Genomic DNA, 20,391 nt, shown 5'->3' with positions numbered 1-20,391 from the left:
TGTTTCAGTCCGTTATTACACTCTTAAATCCTACTACTTATTCCTGCGTCTTTTGGGATCTTACAAAGCTTCAAACGACGCGTCGACTATTAAATCAGTCGTCGACGATTTTGATAGTCGACATAATCGTGACTAGTCGACTAATCGTGGCAGCCCTAGTGTAGACCTGAATATGTGTGTAAATGTAAAAGGTCCTACTGGACCCACGGCTTCGGGAGGTGTAACTACAATGATGTGAATACCATTTGCAACAACTTAAGCAGATAGAAAGAATGATACAGAACAACCATAGACTGATTAAAGTGCTGATAATATGCATACATTAATCTTTGCTCAGATTAACATAGATATAAATCAAAGATTATTCTATCAACTGATTCAACAATGATGAATGATTGATCAATGATAGTTCTGATTATAAACTGTCACCATAAGAATACAAAATAAAATATCTCTTGTCCACACCAGAGTTTGGTTGAGAGCACAACCATGGCATTGTGGAGCTTTTTTATTTTTTTATTAGTAATTTAAACATACAAACAAAATGCACCATATATTACAGATTCAGAGAATAGACATTTCTTACATATTAGCACCTTTCATACATAGTGAAAATAAAGATGGGGTCACATAATTGAACAGATTATTAACTCACTAAATCAAAATCTTCCATAAAGGAAACAAAAAAAGCAGCCTTTTTCTTTTTAACTAAAGTCAAAGATTTAACCAACAGGTTTAAGTCGTTTTTCCAGTAAGCTAGTGTTGGTTTAGTCTTAAAAAAGCGACATTTATGTATGAAATGCTTGCACAAGATTAATAACACATTAACACCATAATTAGCTTTCTTTTCTTTCAAAAACACTCCAAACATTATCATATTTAAGGTAAATGGGGTAATTTGAATCCCACTGGAATAAAGCCAGGTATGAAAATCCAACCAAAATATTTGTATAAAATTGCACAAAAAGAATAGATGGTCCAAATCCTCCTCTTCTGTTTCACAAAATACACAATTACCCGTTTCTATTTTGAATCTATAGGAGTCTATTTGTCGGGTAAATTTTATTCAAGATTTTAAATTGGACTTCTTTCCCTTTAGGAGGGATAGGGAAGGTGATATAATCAGTTCTTATTTTTTCAATTTCTTCCCTTTGGAAATCTTTTAATATGTAATTATGTCTAAGTAAATTTGGAGAATAAAGACTCCTTAATGAAGATCTAAGAAACTTATTATTGCATTTAACATCACAAAATCGAATATCATCTATATATAATTGCCTTAACTTGGGGGAGATGTCAGAATATATTATATCATTTACAACTATGTTTTTAAGTGACAATGGAATGGATTTTATAACCCGATTAAATTTACTTTTAGAACATTGGATATTTGTCAGAGAATTTTTAACTTTTATTGTCATGAAATGTAACTGAGTGACATACTAATAAGTGTTTATATTTCATGCTTATGCAAATGTCTTTCTATCATAAACTCTCTGAACAGTGGCTCACCACTGTTCAGGAAATCACAAGAGATGTGTGCAAATATAATCATCTTTGCAAGCGTACAAAGCATTAACCAAAATAAGTTGTGAAAACCAGCTGTTATTGTTAGATTAAGTTCCAGGAACTGCATGTTCTCCCCCCACGAGTGAAGAGCGTGCAGCTAAAGTTCCTGTTTTATCTTTGCTTTGCCATGTGACATCACTATACTGAGTGAATAAATAAAGATGCAAGCCAAGTGTGGGGGTGTGAGTCTTTTCGAGCTCTCACCCGTGCACGTTAACTGTTGAACTGTCTGAGTGTCATTTCTTCACCTAAGTGTTTGATAACTGTTCACCCTTGACATTTAATTGGTCCTTCGAACCCAAACCCCCTCATCAAGTCCCGACGTCGTGATAAACCTGCGTTGAAGCCTGTGCACAGCTCCTTTCCCGGAAAGGATAAAGTCCAGGGACGTGAATTCGGGTCCTGGCCAGCATCTTATACAGGTCCACGACAGTGGGGGTTGATGACGGACGTCAGACCGGCGACAATCCACTGAGGTGAATATTTTACACTCAACACACCTTGCGAAAAAAACGACTGAGGCAACCTGTGGTCTGTACATAAAATATACAGGTTAAGTAACATTCTCGTCTGCAAAAGGACTCGTAGAAGTTTACGTGGCCACACCTGTTAGTAACATTCTCATCTGAAACAGGACTCGTAGAGGTTACTGGCTCGCCTGAAAGAGGGCTCGGAGCAATGTAGGAAGACACAGAGCTGCCCAGAATAATACTCATTACGCGTATGAACTGTTGTTTTACTGTTTTGTTGGTGGAGTAAGTTGATTTCAGAAATCAAAAACAATATTAATATTAATATTAAACTTTTGGCAAAAATCTTGATGTCCTAGAACATGTCCTTCCTCATCTACAAAATGGGTAATTGCCCAAACACCTTAAATAAATCAGCAGTCTAATGTAATGCAAATCAGTTTAACAAATGCAATAGTTACCACCTTCTTCTAATTCAGGAGAATAATGCAAACTAAAACTACATAATAATTCACAATCTTTAATTAGGGGTAACATGGCATAAAATAATATTATAATCTCACACTTAGTACCATGCAACCCAACATACTACACAAATACACGGCAACGCCTTGAAGTCATTCTGTTGTTGCCAAAGAACTGATTAGAAAGATGTTTGACGAGCTTAATCTATGTGTTAGGCAGTAGTTTGTGTAGGAGTCATATGAGTTGTTCCTTTTTTGATTAAGTGGGTTGGTTTAAATGCACTCACTGTATTGGTACACGGGTGTGGGGTGTGACTCATGGGTGTGTTAGGTGATAAATATGGTTGCACTCACCTGTTCACGGCACCTGATGTTGATGAGCAGAAAGGTAGGGTGAGCATGAGGCAAAACCTTCTGTTGACTGCAGCTTGAGCGCAGCTTGAATCATTTTGATGCATTTTTTGACTGTAACTTGATGGTTTATGTTATGCACTAAGTTATGCAATAGGCCAATGTTGAAATTTGGCATAGTAAATGGTGCAGTTATTTGTGCAGTCTGTGCATTTGTTTAATGGTTTGAGCCCGTGTGCCGATTTGTATAGTGGACAGTTGTATGTGGAATAAAAGTAGCAAATAGTACAGAGGTGTATCTCATGTGTTTACTGTTGCGCGTCATCTGTGTCCTCATGTTTAGCCTGCCGCGGCCGTTGGTTGGAGGAGCCGCAATAGTTTGGAAAGGAAGGAAGCAGTAAGGTCAGTTTCCATTCTGGGTTTTCAGCATTAATAAAGAAACCTGTAACAAGGTGAGTAATGTTTGAGGTCCAAAATAAATCAACACAGAGAAATTTGTTACAGTGCTTTTCTACTCTACCTGAACATTCAAAGCGCTCTATACAGGTTGCCTCATTCACACCTGTTCATAGAAGCCCTTTTTCTGTGCTTTCTATCTAACATTCACACACATTCATACTCTGATGAATGCATCAGAGAGTGACTTGGGGTTAATGTCTTGCCCAAAGACAGTTAGCATGCAGTCTGGAGCAGCCAGGGATCGACCCAAAAACCATCTGATTAGTAGATGACCTGCTCCACCTCCTGAGCCACAGCCACCCCTTTTAGAGGTAAAGAATCAACTAGAAAGTATATACAGTATTTTTTTGAGGTGATTTGATTTAAAAAATAATTTTTGCTTCTAATTACATAATTAAGGTGTAATTACATCTTCTAACAAATTGATACATAAACGTATCATTTATCTACTAAAAATACATAGGAGCTGGCGTCATGTTGTGGAAGCTGCCATCTTGCCCCACCATTATACACTGGCTGAGATAGGCATCGCTGCTCCGCCTTTTCATGTTTTATGTAAGTGGATTTATACATTACTTTGAATTTAAAGATGTCAAATAGCTCTTTCACACTACATATGACCATTTCACATTTGTACATGTATATGTTGTTTTTCTTCTTATGGAAATAAATCCAAGCCCATCATGTATTCATGATTTGAATCCTGGGTTGTGCGAAATCCCAGAAATACACCTTAGACAAAGTGAATCTGTGAACTAAGGTGTAGGTCTATTAGATTATGTTGTGGTGATCCTCGGGTTGGGGGATGGGTGTTCATACTGGAGTGCAAAATTAAAACCGATGGAAGATGGACAATAAAAATTCAAAGCCATCAGGCCCTCAGTTTAGAAAAAAGAGAAAACAAGAGGAGGAGAAACGAGCAAAAGATACAGGTAAGCAGATGTGTCATTGGATAATGGCAGGTCATCCTGAAACAATCAGAATCAGAATACTTTATTAAGTATTCTGATTCTGGAAATTATGTGGGTTACAGTTGCTCCAAGAAGAAATGGTAAAAATAGTAACAGTAACAGACTAAACTCCAAACAATACCTTATTTGACAGATTTCACACATTTAAGAAATATCACTAATATATACAGATCACTCAATTATAAATATCAAGGATTAACAGAGGTGATTATAAATAAATATCAAGAAAATTAGTGAGAATATTCCAGAAAAGAGCGTGTGTTCAGCACAATATTAATTAGTCATTGTCAATTCTTTATTTGTCCTGTTCTCATTGTATGGCGAATTATGATGGCTGTTTGGTAGTCGTTTGCATAGTATGCATACTCTCTCTCTCTTCATGTATGTGTGTGTTTCTCTGGTGAAATTCAGTATGGTTCCAACAAGTTTTATGTTAATGTACAATCCATAATGTGTGTGTGTGTGTAGGTGGGGTGCCAAACAGGCTAGGACCGCCACTGAATACACTATATCGCTTAACTCTGCTACGCCTATGTTTGACCTCAAAAGGTCCAAAGTAGTCTATTCCCACATTTGTGAATGGTGGTTTGTCAGGCATCAGCCGATCTTGTGGCAAGTTTGCCATTCTTTGTTCACCAGGTTTTGCATATGTCCTTCTACATGTTACACACTTTGACAGGATCTTTCTTATTGCTGAATTTGCCTATGGAATCTAGAATCTTTCTCTCAGCCTGGATAATGTGTAATTCCTTCCTCCATGACCTGTTTCTTGGTGAATGTGTCTCAGAATCAAAGTAGAAACATGAGAATCACTGGATGCTTAACGTCAGCAGGTAGTGCAGACTCGTGCAACCTACCGCCAACCCTTAAAATTCCATCCTGGACAAAAGGATCCAGCTTCGCAATGTGACTGCTCCTTTTAAGCTTGTCACCTTTAGGAAGACTTGCAAGTTCTTCTGCAAAGCCTTGATTTTGACAAAACTCAATCTCAGTTTCTGCTATTGCAACATCTGAAGTAGTGAGCGAAGATCCCTTAATACATGATTTGAACTGCTGCATTTGACCTACAACCTTTTCAGCTTTCCTTTTGCAGCTTTCACAGCCACTTGCTTGTGACATAAGAAGCTTCCAATGTGCGCTTAACCTGCGAAGCAGCTGCTTGAACATGATTATCCAGGAAGATGCCTTTTTTACACGGCACCAGTCTGAGTAGTGATCAGTTTGTTTAGTGGGTTTTCATGCATTTCTGTAACATCCACACTCATTGCCTCTTTGACATCATTTTTTTGGTATTTCTTTCATGTCCGGTGGAATTGGTCAATTCTTTTTAAATCTTTTGTCAAAAACTCTGGCCCAGCAATCCAGTTTGGACACTTCATAACTGTGTCTGTGTTTATTCCTCTTGAAGCGTGGTCAGCAGGGTTTAATTCAGAGTTCACATCCACTGACTTGGTTTTGTGTTGTCTCTAATAAGTGACACTATTTTCTACAAATGTCTTAAATCTGATGTTCTCACGGAAGATGTACTTTAAAACAGTGGTACTGTCAGACCAAAACACAGATTCCTATTTGTGGCATTTGCAGATCCTTTCTCATGAGATTGTACATTTTTACAGCAACTGCAGCTGCTGTCAACTCGAGACGTGGAATTGTTATTTGCTTCAGAGGAGACAATCTGGACTTGCCAGTGATGAATGAGGAGTGAGTTTCTCTTTTCTGGTTTGTGATACGGAGGTAAGTAACGACTCCATGACCTCTCGCACTGGCATCAGCGAAGTGGTGTAATTGTGCAGATATGACCACTCCAAATCCAGCAGGTTTCAAACACTTGTTGATGGCAAAGCCATGAAGTTTAGGAAGCTCTGAATGCCAAACCTGTGACCTTAGAGCCAGTTCAGCTGGGATTTCCTCATCCCATGAGATCTTCCTGCCACATAGCGCTCGCGGAAAGATTTTTGCTGGTAGAATGACAGGAGACAGAACGCCCAATGGGTCATATATTACACTTACAAATGAGAGGATGCCTCGCCTTGTCTTTGGCATAGGTTTGTCATTTATGCTGATCTTGAATATGTAGCACTTGCGTGGAGTTATATAAAGTACCAATGGATAATTACCAAGGTAATAAGTAATTTGGGCTAGTATCAGAAGACTGAGAACGACTCTTAGAGCTCTGGTACACGAATGGCAGAGAAACTAGACAAACACAGTTGTGTGGCTTTAAAAGTACTTTAATGATGTTAAGCCTTGTAAAAGAAATTTGTAAACAACACAGTATCACAACAGGTTTTAACAGAATGTCAAGTATAAAAGTTTCCCCCAAAGTAAAAAAAAATAGAATAAAATAAAATTGTGCACAAGTAAAAGAATTAGTCTTTTTTTTTAAGTCCAAATGGTACCGGTGGGGCCCATGACAAACGGGTGTATGACAATAGAATTCGTCCGACAAGGAGTGTGTGTGATTGTCTGTCCTACCGTACTACTTGTACAGTAGAGGATTGTAGTCCATCAGTGTGCAAATGAGTGTGCGTGTATATGCATATCATCTCCTAGGATCTTGGGTTGGCTCGCCATCCAGTGAACACTGGAACACTCTGGGTTCTGGAATCGCTGACCTGGTCTTTGGATTCGTCCCATATAAAAACCTGACCTATAAACAATGGCCAAATATACACTCAACAAAAATATAAACGCAACACCTTTGTTACTGCTCCCATTCCCCATGGGATGGACGTAGAGACCTAAAATTCATTCCAGATACACAATATAACCATCCCTCCCAAACAGTGGTCACAAATCAGTCCAAATGTGTGGTAGTGGGCACATCTGCTATATTGAGATAATCCATCCCACCTCACAGGTGTGCCACATCAGGATGCTGATCTGACATCATGAGTAGTGCACAGGTGTACCTCAGACTGCCCACAAAAGGCCACCCTGGAATGTGCAGTTTTTTGCGCTATTGGGGGTCTGGGGACCCAGAACCGGTCAGTATCTGGTGTGACCACCATTTGCCTCATGCAGTGCAACACATCGTCGCATGGAGTCTATCAGATTGTCAATTGTGGCCTGTGGAATGTTGGTCCACTCCACTTCAATGGCTGTGCGAGGTTGTTGGATATTCGTGGGAACTGGTACACGCTGTCGTATACGCCGGTCAAGCACATCCCGAACATGCTCAATGGGTGACATGTCCGGAGAGTATGCTGGCCATGCAAGAACTGGAACATTCTCAGCTGCCATCTGCCCTGAACAATGTGAACCATGATTCATCCTTGAAGCGCACACCTCTCCAACGTGCCAGACGCCATCGAATGTGAGCATTTGCCCACACAAGTCTGTTACGGCGACGAGCTGGAGTCAGGTCAAGACCCCGATGAGGACGACGGGCATGCAGTTGAGCGTCCCTGAGACGGTTTCTGACAGTTTGTGCAGAAATTGTTTGGTTGTGCAAACCAATTGTTCCAGCAGCTGTCTGGGTGGCTGGTCTCAGACGATCTTGGAGGTGAACCTGCTGGATGTGGAGGTCCTGGGCTGGTGTGGTTACACGAGGTCTGCGGTTGTGAGGCCGGTTGGATGTGCTGCCATATTCTCTGAAACGCCTGTGGAGACGGCTTATGGTTGAGAAATGAACATTCAATGCACGGGCGACAGATCTGGTTGACATTCCTGCTGTCAGCATGCCAATTGCACGCTCCCTCATTGCTTGTGGTATCTGTGGCATTTTGCTGTGAGACAAAACTGCACATTCCAGGGTGGCCTTTTGTTGTGGGCAGTCTGATGTGCACCTGTGCACTACTCATGATGTCAGATCAGCATCCTGATGTGGCACACCTGTGAGGTGGGATGGATTATCTCAATATAGCAGATGTGCCCACTACCACACATTTGGACTGATTTGTGACCACTGTTTGGGAGGGATGGTTATATTGTGTATCTGGAATGAATTTTAGGTCTCTACGTCCATCCCATGGGGAATGGGAGCAAAAACAAAAGTGTTGCGTTTATATTTTTGTTCAGTGTATGTCCAAATGCTCAGCCTCATGATGTCAATGTTGAAGTGAGTCCAACTAATGCAATGTTTTTAGAAGATGGTCATAATAGTGGTACAGAAGTAACTGACAGTGTGACCCAGAATACCAGCTCTACTGCTGTTTCCCAACATGATATAGAACTACAAAAAATACTCTTCATTTACAAAGAGCTCTCTAAGAAAATTAAGCAGTACATGTCTACATCAGGTCCGCAACTTACCTCTCAGACACCATCACAGGCTCATTGTAGAAGCACACCACACAATGACCGCTTAGTTGAAACTTACGCACCCATGAGACATGACAAGGTGGTGTCCCTAAGAGACTTGTCTTACCTCCATCGTAGGGAGTTTAAGATTCACGGGGGCCAGATTGGAGACCAGGGATCAGACATCAGTTATAACAGCATCTGCCGCCAGATTGAAGAGGGTCTCAAAGAACAGTTTCATGATGCAGAGATTGTGAGGGCTGTCATGAGAGTTATAAAACCTGGTAATTTCAAAGACATGCTAATGAACAAGGATGAACTGACAGTAGAGGAGCTTAAAGACATCCTCCATTCACACCTTGGTGAGCAAAACAACACAGACATTTTCCAGGAACTCATCTGCACCAAACAAAGTGACAGCGAGACACCACAACAGTTCCTGTATTGAGTCATAGGTCTCAAACAAAAGATCTTGCTCACCTCAAAGCATACCAACTCAGATGTAAAGTATTCAGCCAGTACACTTCAGGATGTATTTCTTCATACTGTGTATCAAGGACTGGGCCACAAACATAGTGACATTCGTAGAGAGCTAAAGCCACTCCTTGCAGATGCCAATGTCACAGATGAGGCTATCCTTAAACAAATGAAGAAGGTAATGAGTGATGAAAGTGAAAGACACCGTCGTCTGGGATCAGTCACCCGTCAGAAAAATATCAATGTGCACAGTACATAAATTGAGATTAATGGCACGCAGTGTCCTGTATTGAAAGAGGAAAATGCAGGAAAAAGACCTAAGGTGGATATGATCCAGCAGCTGTCAGAGAAAGTTGAAAAACTTGCAAGCATTGTTGAACAAATGACACAGTCACTGCAAACAACAGCCGAACAAAGCAGCCAGTACAGGAAAACCAAAACCAATCACCACAGAGAAAGAAAATATGGCTGTGAAAAGTGCATAGAACAAGATCGTCCCGACTGTCCTCACTGTTTTCATTGTGGTGAGGAAGGCCACCGCGCAGTTGGCTGCATGAAGAAAACAATACGTCAGGGAAACGGGAGCCGGTCCCTGTCACGGGACAAACAGTGACCGTGTCCCACGCTCCGTCCCAATCTGACATATGTAGTACCAGTGAGACTGTTGCTGTAAGTTTGGCAAAATGTGACGCTGAGACCAAAGATAATGTAATGCCAACCCAGAGACAGAATAACCAAGAAAATAAATCTGCTATACTTCTTGTGGTTTCACCCTACAGTAAAAGTGAAAAATTAGCCAAACTAATTGGAAGAAAAGCTCTCACCCAGTGCCATCTAAATGGTTTAGCAGTTAGTGCTTTGTTAGACACGGGAGCTCAAGTGAGCATGATTGACAGAGAGTGGAAAAATAAATACCTAGCAGATACACCTGTAAGGTCACTTGATAAAATCATTGATAATGAAGAAGCGTTAAAGGTCCATGCTGTGAATGGTGACACTCTCCCATTTGATGGCTGGGTGCCAATCACGGTTAATTTGAGAGGGAATGAAGAACCTAATATGTCAATAACTGTGCCTTTTCTTGTAAGCATTTTTTGTTTTGGAGAGGCTGCTGCTGGGTTTCAATGTGCTGGAGGAGCTGGTGCAGGAACAACCAGGACGGTTCATGACAACTCTCGTCACCCTGCTTTGCAATGCCATGTCAGTACCAGCAGAAAAGGCAGAGCTCCTGGTAAACCTCATCAAGGCTGATGAAGCTCCTGCACAATGTGGACGTCTGCGGTATGGCAAGGAATGACACCCTCATTACAGCGGGCCAGGTGATTTGGGTTAAGTTTCCAGTCTCAACTGCCATAAACCTGTCTGAATCTGTTTTCCTCTTTGAGCCCGATGATAACAGCACACAGATTGCTGAGCTAGATGTCTGTGAAGGACTGCTTGAAGTGCAAAACACCAAGAGGCCCTTTGTAGAGATACCTGTGGGCAACAACACAAAACATAACATCACACTACCAAGGAAAACAGCCCTTGGCAGTATTCATTGTGTTGAGAAGGTGATTACAATGGACTCACTAGGAGAATCTAAGCCCACAGTGACAGCCAATAGTGCCAACTCAACATCTACTCACACCGACTTACCTCTATGGCAGCCTCCTGTCGACATCAGCCATCTTAATGAGGAACAACAGGCAAAAGTTAACAAAAAGTTAAATTTGGTCCTTCGTGGTCTACGTGGGCCGGGTCCTTCGTAGACCGAGAAGGCCGGAAGTGCGAGGCTGTGAAATAGGACGGTCAAGCCTTCAGATTTGCGTCACCGCTGTGTCGGTGGAGTTTAATAAAGTCAGCCGTCTGCTCCTTGCTATCTAAAATATAACAGGACACTGGCGTAAATTCTCGACCGTCTCACACTTCTGTTTAATCAGTTTTTTGTTTGACGTTTATTCAGCTGTGTGAAAATCCTGGAGGAACCCACCCGATGGATTAATAAATTTTTTTAATCTAATAATCTAATAACTTTGATCTCAGCCAAACCGATTTACTCCGGAACAAATAAAACACCGAAAAAAGGCAAACAATTACATTTTTATGTTATCCGAGTGACTTATATATCATGTTTAACCTGAGTAGCGAAAGAGCGGGGTTCTGAAAACGACGAAGCCGGGAGTCCGCTGCTCTCGCCGGCTGGAGTGTCCATTGAACCCCCCGGCTTGCTATCGAGCTGGTGGGTAACAGACGTCTCCGAAAACGTTGGCACACTTTTGCAAATATACGATGTCTTGATAAACCAAGCAGATATTTGTAATTTACACAGCTACTTTCTCGCCTGAAAATATGTTAAAAGTTTATTTTGTGACCCAGAAAGATTAATAAGACTAATTTTAAAACCTAGTAGCGGCCGCCATTGTTGGCAGCTGAAATTTGGCTGGGCCGCGCTATGATTTCTGGATATGGAGGGCCACGAAGGACACACCCGACCCATCCTTCAAATTCAGGGAAATGAAGGACGCATTTGTCGGCCGCATTTGAAGGAGTCTACGAATTGGGACAGCCTTCGTCGCCTGGCTGTGACGTAATTGGCTTTCAAATGTGGCCTCCGGAGGATGCAGCCGACGTTTTGGGACACAGACAGCATCGTCAGAAGAAAAGTTGATAAAATAAATAAAAAATTTTGTATTGTTCGATACATATGAGTACCGAACCGAAAGCACTGTATCGAAGAGTTCAATATCGATTTTTAATGGCAGTGTTTCCTCGTATGATTTGTTTGGTAATTCAGGTTTTCATTGTTTAAAGTACAGCAGGGCGTTATGACCAAAAATATTTATCACGATATACATTTGAAAATTTGTGATAACGATATAACTGACGATACCATTGACACTAGACAAAATACTTTACAACTCCACAACTTTATTAGTGGAAAAAAAAACCCATCAATGTATTTTCACTTAAACAAGCAGCTGTTTTTCTTTTATGTGCATTCAAGTTATATAAAAATTTAACAGTGCAAATGCAAATTCTTTGCTGACAGTTTAACCAAAAGGCATTTCCAGTGGAAATTGGCCGACATATCATCAGCATAACCATGTATAATATCCACAAAACTTAAAAAGAGGTTATACACAAACAATACGGTAATATTATGTTGAAGCACAGTTCGTATCACTCCGCGAGGCTCCTGCCTACGGTAGCCATAATGCTCCGACAATCCATCAAGGGGTGCGGCTTCAAAGCTTAGCAAAGTCATACTGAAACATTTGACAGATTTTCGAGCGCCGTCTAACATATAAAATCCTTTCGAGGTCAGTAAACACAACCAGAATTCATACATAAGGCACACGGGATTATAAGGGGCACTGTCGATTTTCAGAAAAATCAAAGGATTGATTTTAAGTGTGCCGTATTTTCCAAACAACACGGTAATAACGGCGGCCCGCTAGCATGCTCTACCAAAAATAGTGCTTCGTCGTGTATCTGACGGACGAAAGCCAAACCAGTTCCACACCACTGAAGTTGCAGCATTTTTACAAACCAATTCTGGGTCAGCCCTTCTCATTTTCTGTCGCCGAAATGCTTTTTCCGCCATGTGCGTATGAAAACAAAGGCACTGCGCATGCGCGTTTTTACAGTGTTTTGAAAGTTCTTGGACAGCTGTGAGGAACACTCTCAGGGATCAGCCAGCTCGACCAGTAATTCTACCTTGTTGAAATCGTGCCAGCAGGGTTGATTAAACTGGATTCACCTGCAAATGCTGGTCCACTGACTCCATTTGTTTGTTTTAAGAAATGCATAATCCAAAATGAAAACAATGCAAATGTTTGCATAGATGTATTTAAATGAATGTCTACATTAGACCAATGAGTCAGAAGTCAATACTTTAGCAGTGAGAGATACCATAGAACTTTATTAAGGACTAAAAAGGTTCTCTCTTTTGTTATATTAACCCATCTTTAATACTGTAGCGTGACACCATAAGGGAGGATAAGTTTTTTCCAGGTATTTAGAGGGCCCGGTGGCGCCAGTGTCCGGCAGCCTCGCCTCTGTCAGTGCGCCCCAGGGTGGCTGTGGCTACAATGTAGCTTACCATCACCTGTGTGTGAATGTGTGTGTGAATGGGTGGATGACTGGATGTGTAAAGCACTTTGGGGTCCTTAGGGACTAGTAAAGCGCTATATAAATACAGGCCATTTACCATTTTATTTGCTGTTTGATTACCTTCTAAGAAAAAAATCTCCAAAGGGTCCAGAGACAGGGTATCACAAAGCACAGCAACTGAAACTGTCAAATGTTACAGGATTAAACCTCATCTAACTCTAAGCTATAGAACATTTCTCATGAAACATCTCCAACTGTAAAGTTTTACAGTCACTGTAGATCAGAAGTGTCAAACATAAAGCCCAGCGAGGACTCCACTACAGCCCGCTGGATGGGTTCGGCTATGTGAAGGGAGGACATGAATTTCTGCCTTTTAAACATGTTTTAATAAGATTTGCAGCTTATCTGTTATTTAATTATCTGCTATAGAAATTCATCTTTTGCCCTGAGAAATTAAATTCTGTTTATTTGTTATTAATGTCATGATGCGTGCTGTGTGGCAGGCAGGAGCTTAGACCCAAATGCAGGACTTGCAGAACACAGAGGGATGAACAAAAAACGGCAGCTTTATTGCTGGAAAAACTTTTCATCAAAAGCAAACTTCAAAAAACAACCCAAAATCTCAACACGACAACCAGAAACTATGAGACGAGAGAGAGAAACAAAACAGACTGAGAGCTAGACTAAGCCTCAGGACCATGGGAGGACGAAACACAGCACGAAGAAGTATGCTACAGCACAGGGTATGGAAAACACAGGATTAAATACGCACTGGCGTAATCAGGGAAAGGGAGACAGGATAGATACACAGCTTAACGAGAAATCAGACTTAACGAGAAAAGGGAAGCAAAACTAGACACACTGACATGAGACACAGACGTTCAAAGTAACACAGGAAACATGGCAGACACAGACTAGACACTGAACTAAACCTACACTAACACGAGGTGTCATGGTCCTGGGTCGATTTGTTCTCTATTTATTCTATGGTTCCTAGTGTCATATACTGGGTTGCCTGTGTCGAGCGGGTGGGCGTTGCGGCTTTACGCCACCATGACATGCTTTGCGGCAGGGCTGTCTATGTGCAGTTCTTCTCTTAGCTGCCACACCTGTTGTTGTGCTGTTATAACCCATGCTGGATACACGTTCAATAAAGCAGCATCATAAGAAAGCTACCGAGTGGTCATTCTACACCTAGGTTGTTCAGTTTATTAGAATTCCCCTCATGTCTTTACCCCGTGTCCCCCTCCACGTATCTGAGTTCCCATGCCTCATTTCTCCTCCTTGTGTTTTATTCCATGTTTTCCCCAGCCCGTTATGTCTGTGGTTTCTCTCCGTGTTCTCTCCTCCCCTCCTGTCTGTCTGTGTACTTCCTAAACTTTTCATTTACATCACACAGTGTCTTGTTGTTTGGTCTTATCTGATGTTTTGATGAATGCAGTTTTAATTGTATAATCTGGCACTGGCATCTAAGTCTTTCAGGTTTTCAGTCCAAGCAAGGAAACACCATTTCAATATAATATTCTGACGACTTCTTCAGCTCCTGTTAAAGATGTGTTGGTCACTGACAGTTTTTACTCTAGTCTTGCATCCTAAAAATAAATTTAACAGAGTGAAACCCTGAAGACTCTGAGCCCTTCATGGTCCACTGTTTGAAGTTTGTATTTATGTGAAAATAATTTCAACTGTTTCTACAGGTAGATTTTGAAGGTTTACAAATATAGCACAGCAGGTGAAGTTAAACACATCGAGACAAAGTGTACAATGGAATAACTGTCATTCAACTGGTTGTACCAAAGTGTTGTAGCTGCCTGATTCTCAGGACATGGAGTCATAATAATATGCCAGCAATTCTAGTCTTCTTTTTATCCCCAAGCTTTATTTTCATTTTAAATTGGAAAACAAACAAAAACAAATAAACAAACAAACAAAGCAAAAAAACAAACAGAAAACTCACAACTTGTATCTATGCCTTTCAAGGATAACCTCAGACATCCGAAAACCAAACACAGAAAATACAAGCATAATAATAATAATAATAATAATAATAATAATAATAATAATAATAAAAAATAATAATAACAGCAAAACAACACTGATAATTACAGATTTTTTTAAAAGCAAACAAACAAAAAAAAAACAAAGAAGAAAAAAAGTGAGCAAAACCGAAAACACATCATGTGAACCCCTCCCACCATCCCCCCACCCCATTACCCCTGTATGGCTTTCAACCTCATCACATTCGTGTATCCAGACAGCCCATATTTACACCTATCTATAGAAACTATCATGCACAGGAATCAACATCCCCCACGATAAAACTGCAGCATTCAGGAAATCGAATCAGGAGGACCTAACCGGGGATCAAATCAAGGCAGACCCAGGGGGATTTGCGTCATCTCTATGATCTATTAGGTTCAAAGACGGTAGTACTGCCAGGAAGGGGCCCCAAATTTTTTCAAAGGTTCCATATTTCCCTTTTACACTATACGATATCTTCTCAGGTGTGCAGTAGGACGCTAGCTCATTAATCCAGTGTCTCAGTGTTGGAGAATTTTCAGATTTCCAATGTAACAGAATACATTTTTTCACTGCAGTACTCGCAAGTAAAATAAAATATTTCTTATGATAATTCACATTAATAGAACCTGTGTCACCTAGAATCCATAGTTTTGGGTCCAGTTCGATTTGGATCCCCATTACCCTTGAGATTATTTCAATGGCCCGTCTCCAGAACTCTTCTATCACTGGGCAATTCCACAGCATGTGCAGGAGATCACCATCTGTCACCTTACATCTCAAACATTTGGGGGAATAATTATTATCAATTTTATGCAGCAGTTCTAGTCTTCTGGTTGTAATTTGTTTTTCTTTTTAATCACACACAATGTGAGATCAAACTAACTGTTTACTATATGATGAATAAACCCTTTTACAGTAAAGTTGTGAAATATGATGTGGTGTAAATTAAAAAATTACATGATTATGAAAATAGAAAAAGACAAATCTGGAAAAAATCTGAGGCAATTTGTTTGAGCAGTGGGCAACAGAGCAACTAATCGTCATATCACCGTCTTTGTTTCACATTAAGGCACCACCAGGTGACAAGCTCTACTTCAAAAAGAGCATGGCAAGAGTCAAACAAGAAATAAATCCATAAATTAGCTGACTCAGTTACAGCTTTAAATCAGTGTATCATCATAGTCATGATAAGCCACCCTCTATTAAAGGAAGCATAGGCAGATTAAACAAAATTGGCCCAACAAAAAGATTAATGGTGAAATACTGTTTGCTCAAGGGTTTGCAGTCAGTGGCAGTACACTGTAATAGAAAAGTTCAATTTAATCTGTGTGTTGACACTGATTGTAGTTAAATTAATGTTTAAATGCCCAGTATAGAAGACCAACAATGAGAAAAATAACAATTATGACACAGATGACAGAACAAACACAGGTGTTGTTGTCCTGAGATGTGAAATTCAAATTAGTATTGTTTTGGTTGATATTGACCACAGCATCACTTTGTGTGTTGCTTCTTGGTGCTGGCTGACGTCTGTTGTTGTGTTCATGAGAGGAATATTTTTCTGGGATCACAATAAACAACAACAGTCCAAGACAAGCAAGTTGTCCCCACGTGTTTCTCATCTCTAATAACTGGGAATCATTAGCGCTGCTTCTAAAGTGGTCTCTGAGAGACATCAGTAAATTGATGTTATCATTGTTAATGGAAAACTTTCTGATAGCTCTTAAGAGGTTAGTAGTGACCTGATATGTATGTTGTGGATCATAATCTGTCCCTCGATGTTCAGATGTCTCATAATGCTGTGTGATATAGACTCGGTCTATTATCTGTGAAGTTCGCCATCCTACATTCTGCTCCCTGACTCTGATTACGATCCGAGCCCTGTTACCGTCCTCGTGCTCTGATTGGAGATGAGTGACATGATGTGGAAGCTGCAGCGATCCTTGTCGATGGATATTACCAAGACTGTAGTATTGATATCCCCTCGGCAGTGGGTCTAACAGCTGTTCATCGTTGCGATATCGATGTGAGCCATAATCATAACCAGTTGGGTCAAAGGTCAGACTTATGTCACCGTTTATGTCAATGTCAATTTCATTGGCAAACCAGTGGAGCAACCGGAGGCTCTGCTCAGGCACAGACTGGCCAAAGCCTACTGGCCTCAGATCAGTGATTGAGTTGAGCTTTCGTCCTACAGCTGACACAGAGCTGAAGGTCAGGAGGAGAGCCACACAGCAGCTCATCATTCTTCCAAACATCTTCATCCTGGAGAGATTTAAGAAGTCACTGTTTTTATTGTTCATACTTTATATTCTGACATTTGTTACATGTTTTTTTTTACCAGTGAAGCATCAAATAATTATGTAATGACTGCATAAAGTGATTAAGAGATGTTAATGATTAAGACAGCTTTATTAAATGTATTCCCAGTTTATAATTTGATAGTCATTCAGCCACACAAACTCTGAAACAGGTTTTACTTGTTTGTCTCCTCTCTGGTTAATACCATCCATCATGGGTTGGAATTGCATTTAAAAAAAAAAATTTAATTAAAATTTTGCTTTCTTCAATTGAAATCAAAAGTTAGTTTTTAAATATTTAATATCAAACAGCTTTAACTTTGTGACATAAAGAGAGAAAATCACACTAATAACTTGTATCTGTAACTTGTTGGCTGAAGTCTCCTGTCAGCTTCAGATAAATAACAGGGAAGGATCGCTCAACACTCAGTTTACAGAGGATTAATCAAACAAAGCAAACTAATTCTTTAACAAAGAAGTGAAGCATATTTTACAGCCATTAGCGAACATCCTTGTATTTCCCCAACTTATCCATTACACTTCTGTCAACCCAGAGTTTATTTGTTTGTGTTGACTAAGTGCAATGTAATCCACTCCATGTTAAACCCACCTCATTGAATCTTAAATTCATTATTAGGCAAATGAGTATTTTGTCCACATCATCCTCTTCATGCATGTTGTCTTACTCCAAGCTGTATAGGCTCGAAAGCCTACTACCAATTAAGCATATTAGGTGATGTGCATCTCTGTAATGAGAAGGGGTGTGGTCTAATGACATCAACACCCTATATCAGGTGTGCATAATTATTAGGCAACGTCCTTTCCTTTGGCAAAATGGGTCAAAAGAAGGACTTGACAGGCTCAGAAAAGTCAAAAACAGTGAGATATCTTGCAGAGGGATGCAGCAGTCTCAAAATTGCAAAGCTTCTGAAGCGTGATCATCGAAAAATCAAGCGTGTCATTCAAAATAGTCAACAGGGTCGCAAGAAGCGTGTGGAAAAACCAAGGCGCAAAATAACTGCCCATGAACTGAGAAAAGTCAAGCGTGCAGCTGCCAAGATGCCACTTGCCACCAGTTTGGCCATATTTCAGAGCTGCAACATCACTGGAGTGCCCAAAAGCACAAGGTGTGCAATACTCAGAGACATGGCCAAGGTAAGAAAGGCTGAAAGACGACCACCACTGAACAAGACACACAAGCTGAAACGTCAAGACTGGGCCAAGAAATATCTCAAGACTGGTTTTTCTAAGGTTTTATGGACTGATGAAATGAGAGTGAGTCTTGATGGGCCAGATGGATGGGCCCGTGGCTGGATTGGTAAAGGGCAGAGAGCTCCAGTCCGACTCAGACGCCAGCAAGGTGGAGGTGGAGTACTGGTTTGGGCTGGTATCATCAAAGATGAGCTTGTGGGGCCTTTTCGGGTTGAGGATGGAGTCAAGCTCAACTCCCAGTCCTACTGCCAGTTTCTGGAAGACACCTTCTTCAAGCAGTGGTACAGGAAGAAGTCTGCATCCTTCAAGAAAAACATGATTTTCATGCAGGACAATGCTCCATCACACGCGTCCAAGTACTCCACAGCGTGGCTGGCAAGAAAGGGTATAAAAGAAGAAAAACTAATGACATGGCCTCCTTGTTCACCTGATCTGAACCCCATTGAGAACCTGTGGTCCATCATCAAATGTGAGATTTACAAGGAGGGAAAACAGTACACCTCTCTGAACAGTGTCTGGGAGGCTGTGGTTGCTGCTGCATGCAATGTTGATGGTGAACAGATCAAAACACTGACAGAATCCATGGATGGCAGGCTTTTGAGTGTCCTTGCAAAGAAAGGTGGCTATATTGGTCGCTGATTTGTTTTTGTTTTGTTTTTGAATGTCAGAAATGTATATTTGTGAATGTGGAGATGTTATATTGGTTTCACTGGTAAAAATAAATAATTGAAATGGGTATATATTTGTTTTTTGTTAAGTTGCCTAATAATTATGCACAGTAATAGTCACCTACACACACAGATATCCCCCTAAAATAGCTAAAACTAAAAACAAACTAAAAACTACTTCCAAAAACATTCAGCTTTGATATTAATGAGTTTTTTGGGTTCATTGAGAACATGGTTGTTGTTCAATAATAAAATTATTCCTCAAAAATACAACTTGCCTAATAATTCTGCACTCCCTGTATATTTTACACAGGGCTCTGTATTATCACAGCAGGACTACTGGTGTACATGGAATGATCAGCAGATGAATAACAAGAGACATGAAGACCTAGTTACCACCGTGAGGTAGCTGATGAACTGGTGATGAATGGAGGGATGAGTTGGTCTTAAATGTCATCCTGCTGATTGGCGCTGATGGGTTACAGGTGGAAGATGCAGGTGTGGAACCTTCACGGATGGACACAGCAAAACAGGAACCAAGCTGAAAAACACCAGAAACACCTTTAAACATGCACTATGCCTGGTAGGACAGGGGAAAGGCTCTGAAAATCATGCCCAGAAATTTGTATAATATTTGGATATGTTCTACAAAACAACTTTGCTTATTGAGACACTGAACGCTTGTACTTTTCAGTTCCTCCTAACATAATATAGAGTAACCCTGATAAATGTTCTCTAGCAGTTTCTGGCCTACAAGTAAAAAATAAAAATGTAAAGAAGTCACCTTGTGTAGTGGCTTTCTTAATTTCTTCTTGGAGTTGTCTATTTTTCTTATATTTTAAAAAACACTCTGGATGGATGAGACTGTTTTATGCATCGGTTTGTGCAACAACGATGGTAAAACCATCGTGTCGCACCATATCCTTTTGAGGCTTTTCAAAATAAAACATTGAATAACTATACATGGAGCTAACACCTTGGATGTATCTAGCTGCAGACCTTGTTTATTGAGCTGTAAGTAAGGAAGTAAAATAAGTTGATACTATGAGCTGAGCTGCCCTCGCCCATTGTTTTCAATGAAGTAGTATCTC

General features: G+C 40.5%; 1 protein-coding gene and 1 long non-coding RNA gene across 5 annotated transcripts; one reads left to right on the top strand and one right to left on the bottom strand.

The window, feature by feature from the left end:
- Positions 1-1,761: 1,761 nt before the first annotated feature.
- On the top strand, positions 1,762-20,081 carry LOC113027870 (uncharacterized). Of its 4 annotated transcripts, none has more exons than XR_013908531.1 (6): positions 1,762-2,045; positions 3,198-3,256; positions 3,527-3,624; positions 3,777-3,868; positions 5,901-10,322; positions 19,614-20,081. It is a non-coding gene; the product is annotated as an uncharacterized LOC113027870 (long non-coding RNA). The 4 variants fall into 4 exon arrangements; XR_013908528.1 differs by having other exon boundaries at positions 3,523-3,624; XR_013908529.1 differs by having other exon boundaries at positions 3,198-3,306; positions 3,523-3,624.
- LOC113020891 (uncharacterized) lies at positions 14,958-17,438 on the bottom strand. Its single transcript, XM_080300355.1, has one exon. It carries the CDS (start codon positions 17,421-17,423, stop codon positions 16,473-16,475), a length of 951 nt encoding a protein of 316 aa, XP_080156481.1. The 5' UTR covers positions 17,424-17,438; the 3' UTR covers positions 14,958-16,472.
- Positions 20,082-20,391: the final 310 nt, after the last annotated feature.

The sequence above is a fragment of the Astatotilapia calliptera genome, chromosome 4 (assembly GCF_964374335.1).
Source record: "Astatotilapia calliptera chromosome 4, fAstCal68.1, whole genome shotgun sequence".
Classification (NCBI taxonomy): Eukaryota; Metazoa; Chordata; class Actinopteri; order Cichliformes; family Cichlidae; genus Astatotilapia; species Astatotilapia calliptera.
This window is presented reverse-complemented; position numbering and strand designations above follow the sequence as displayed.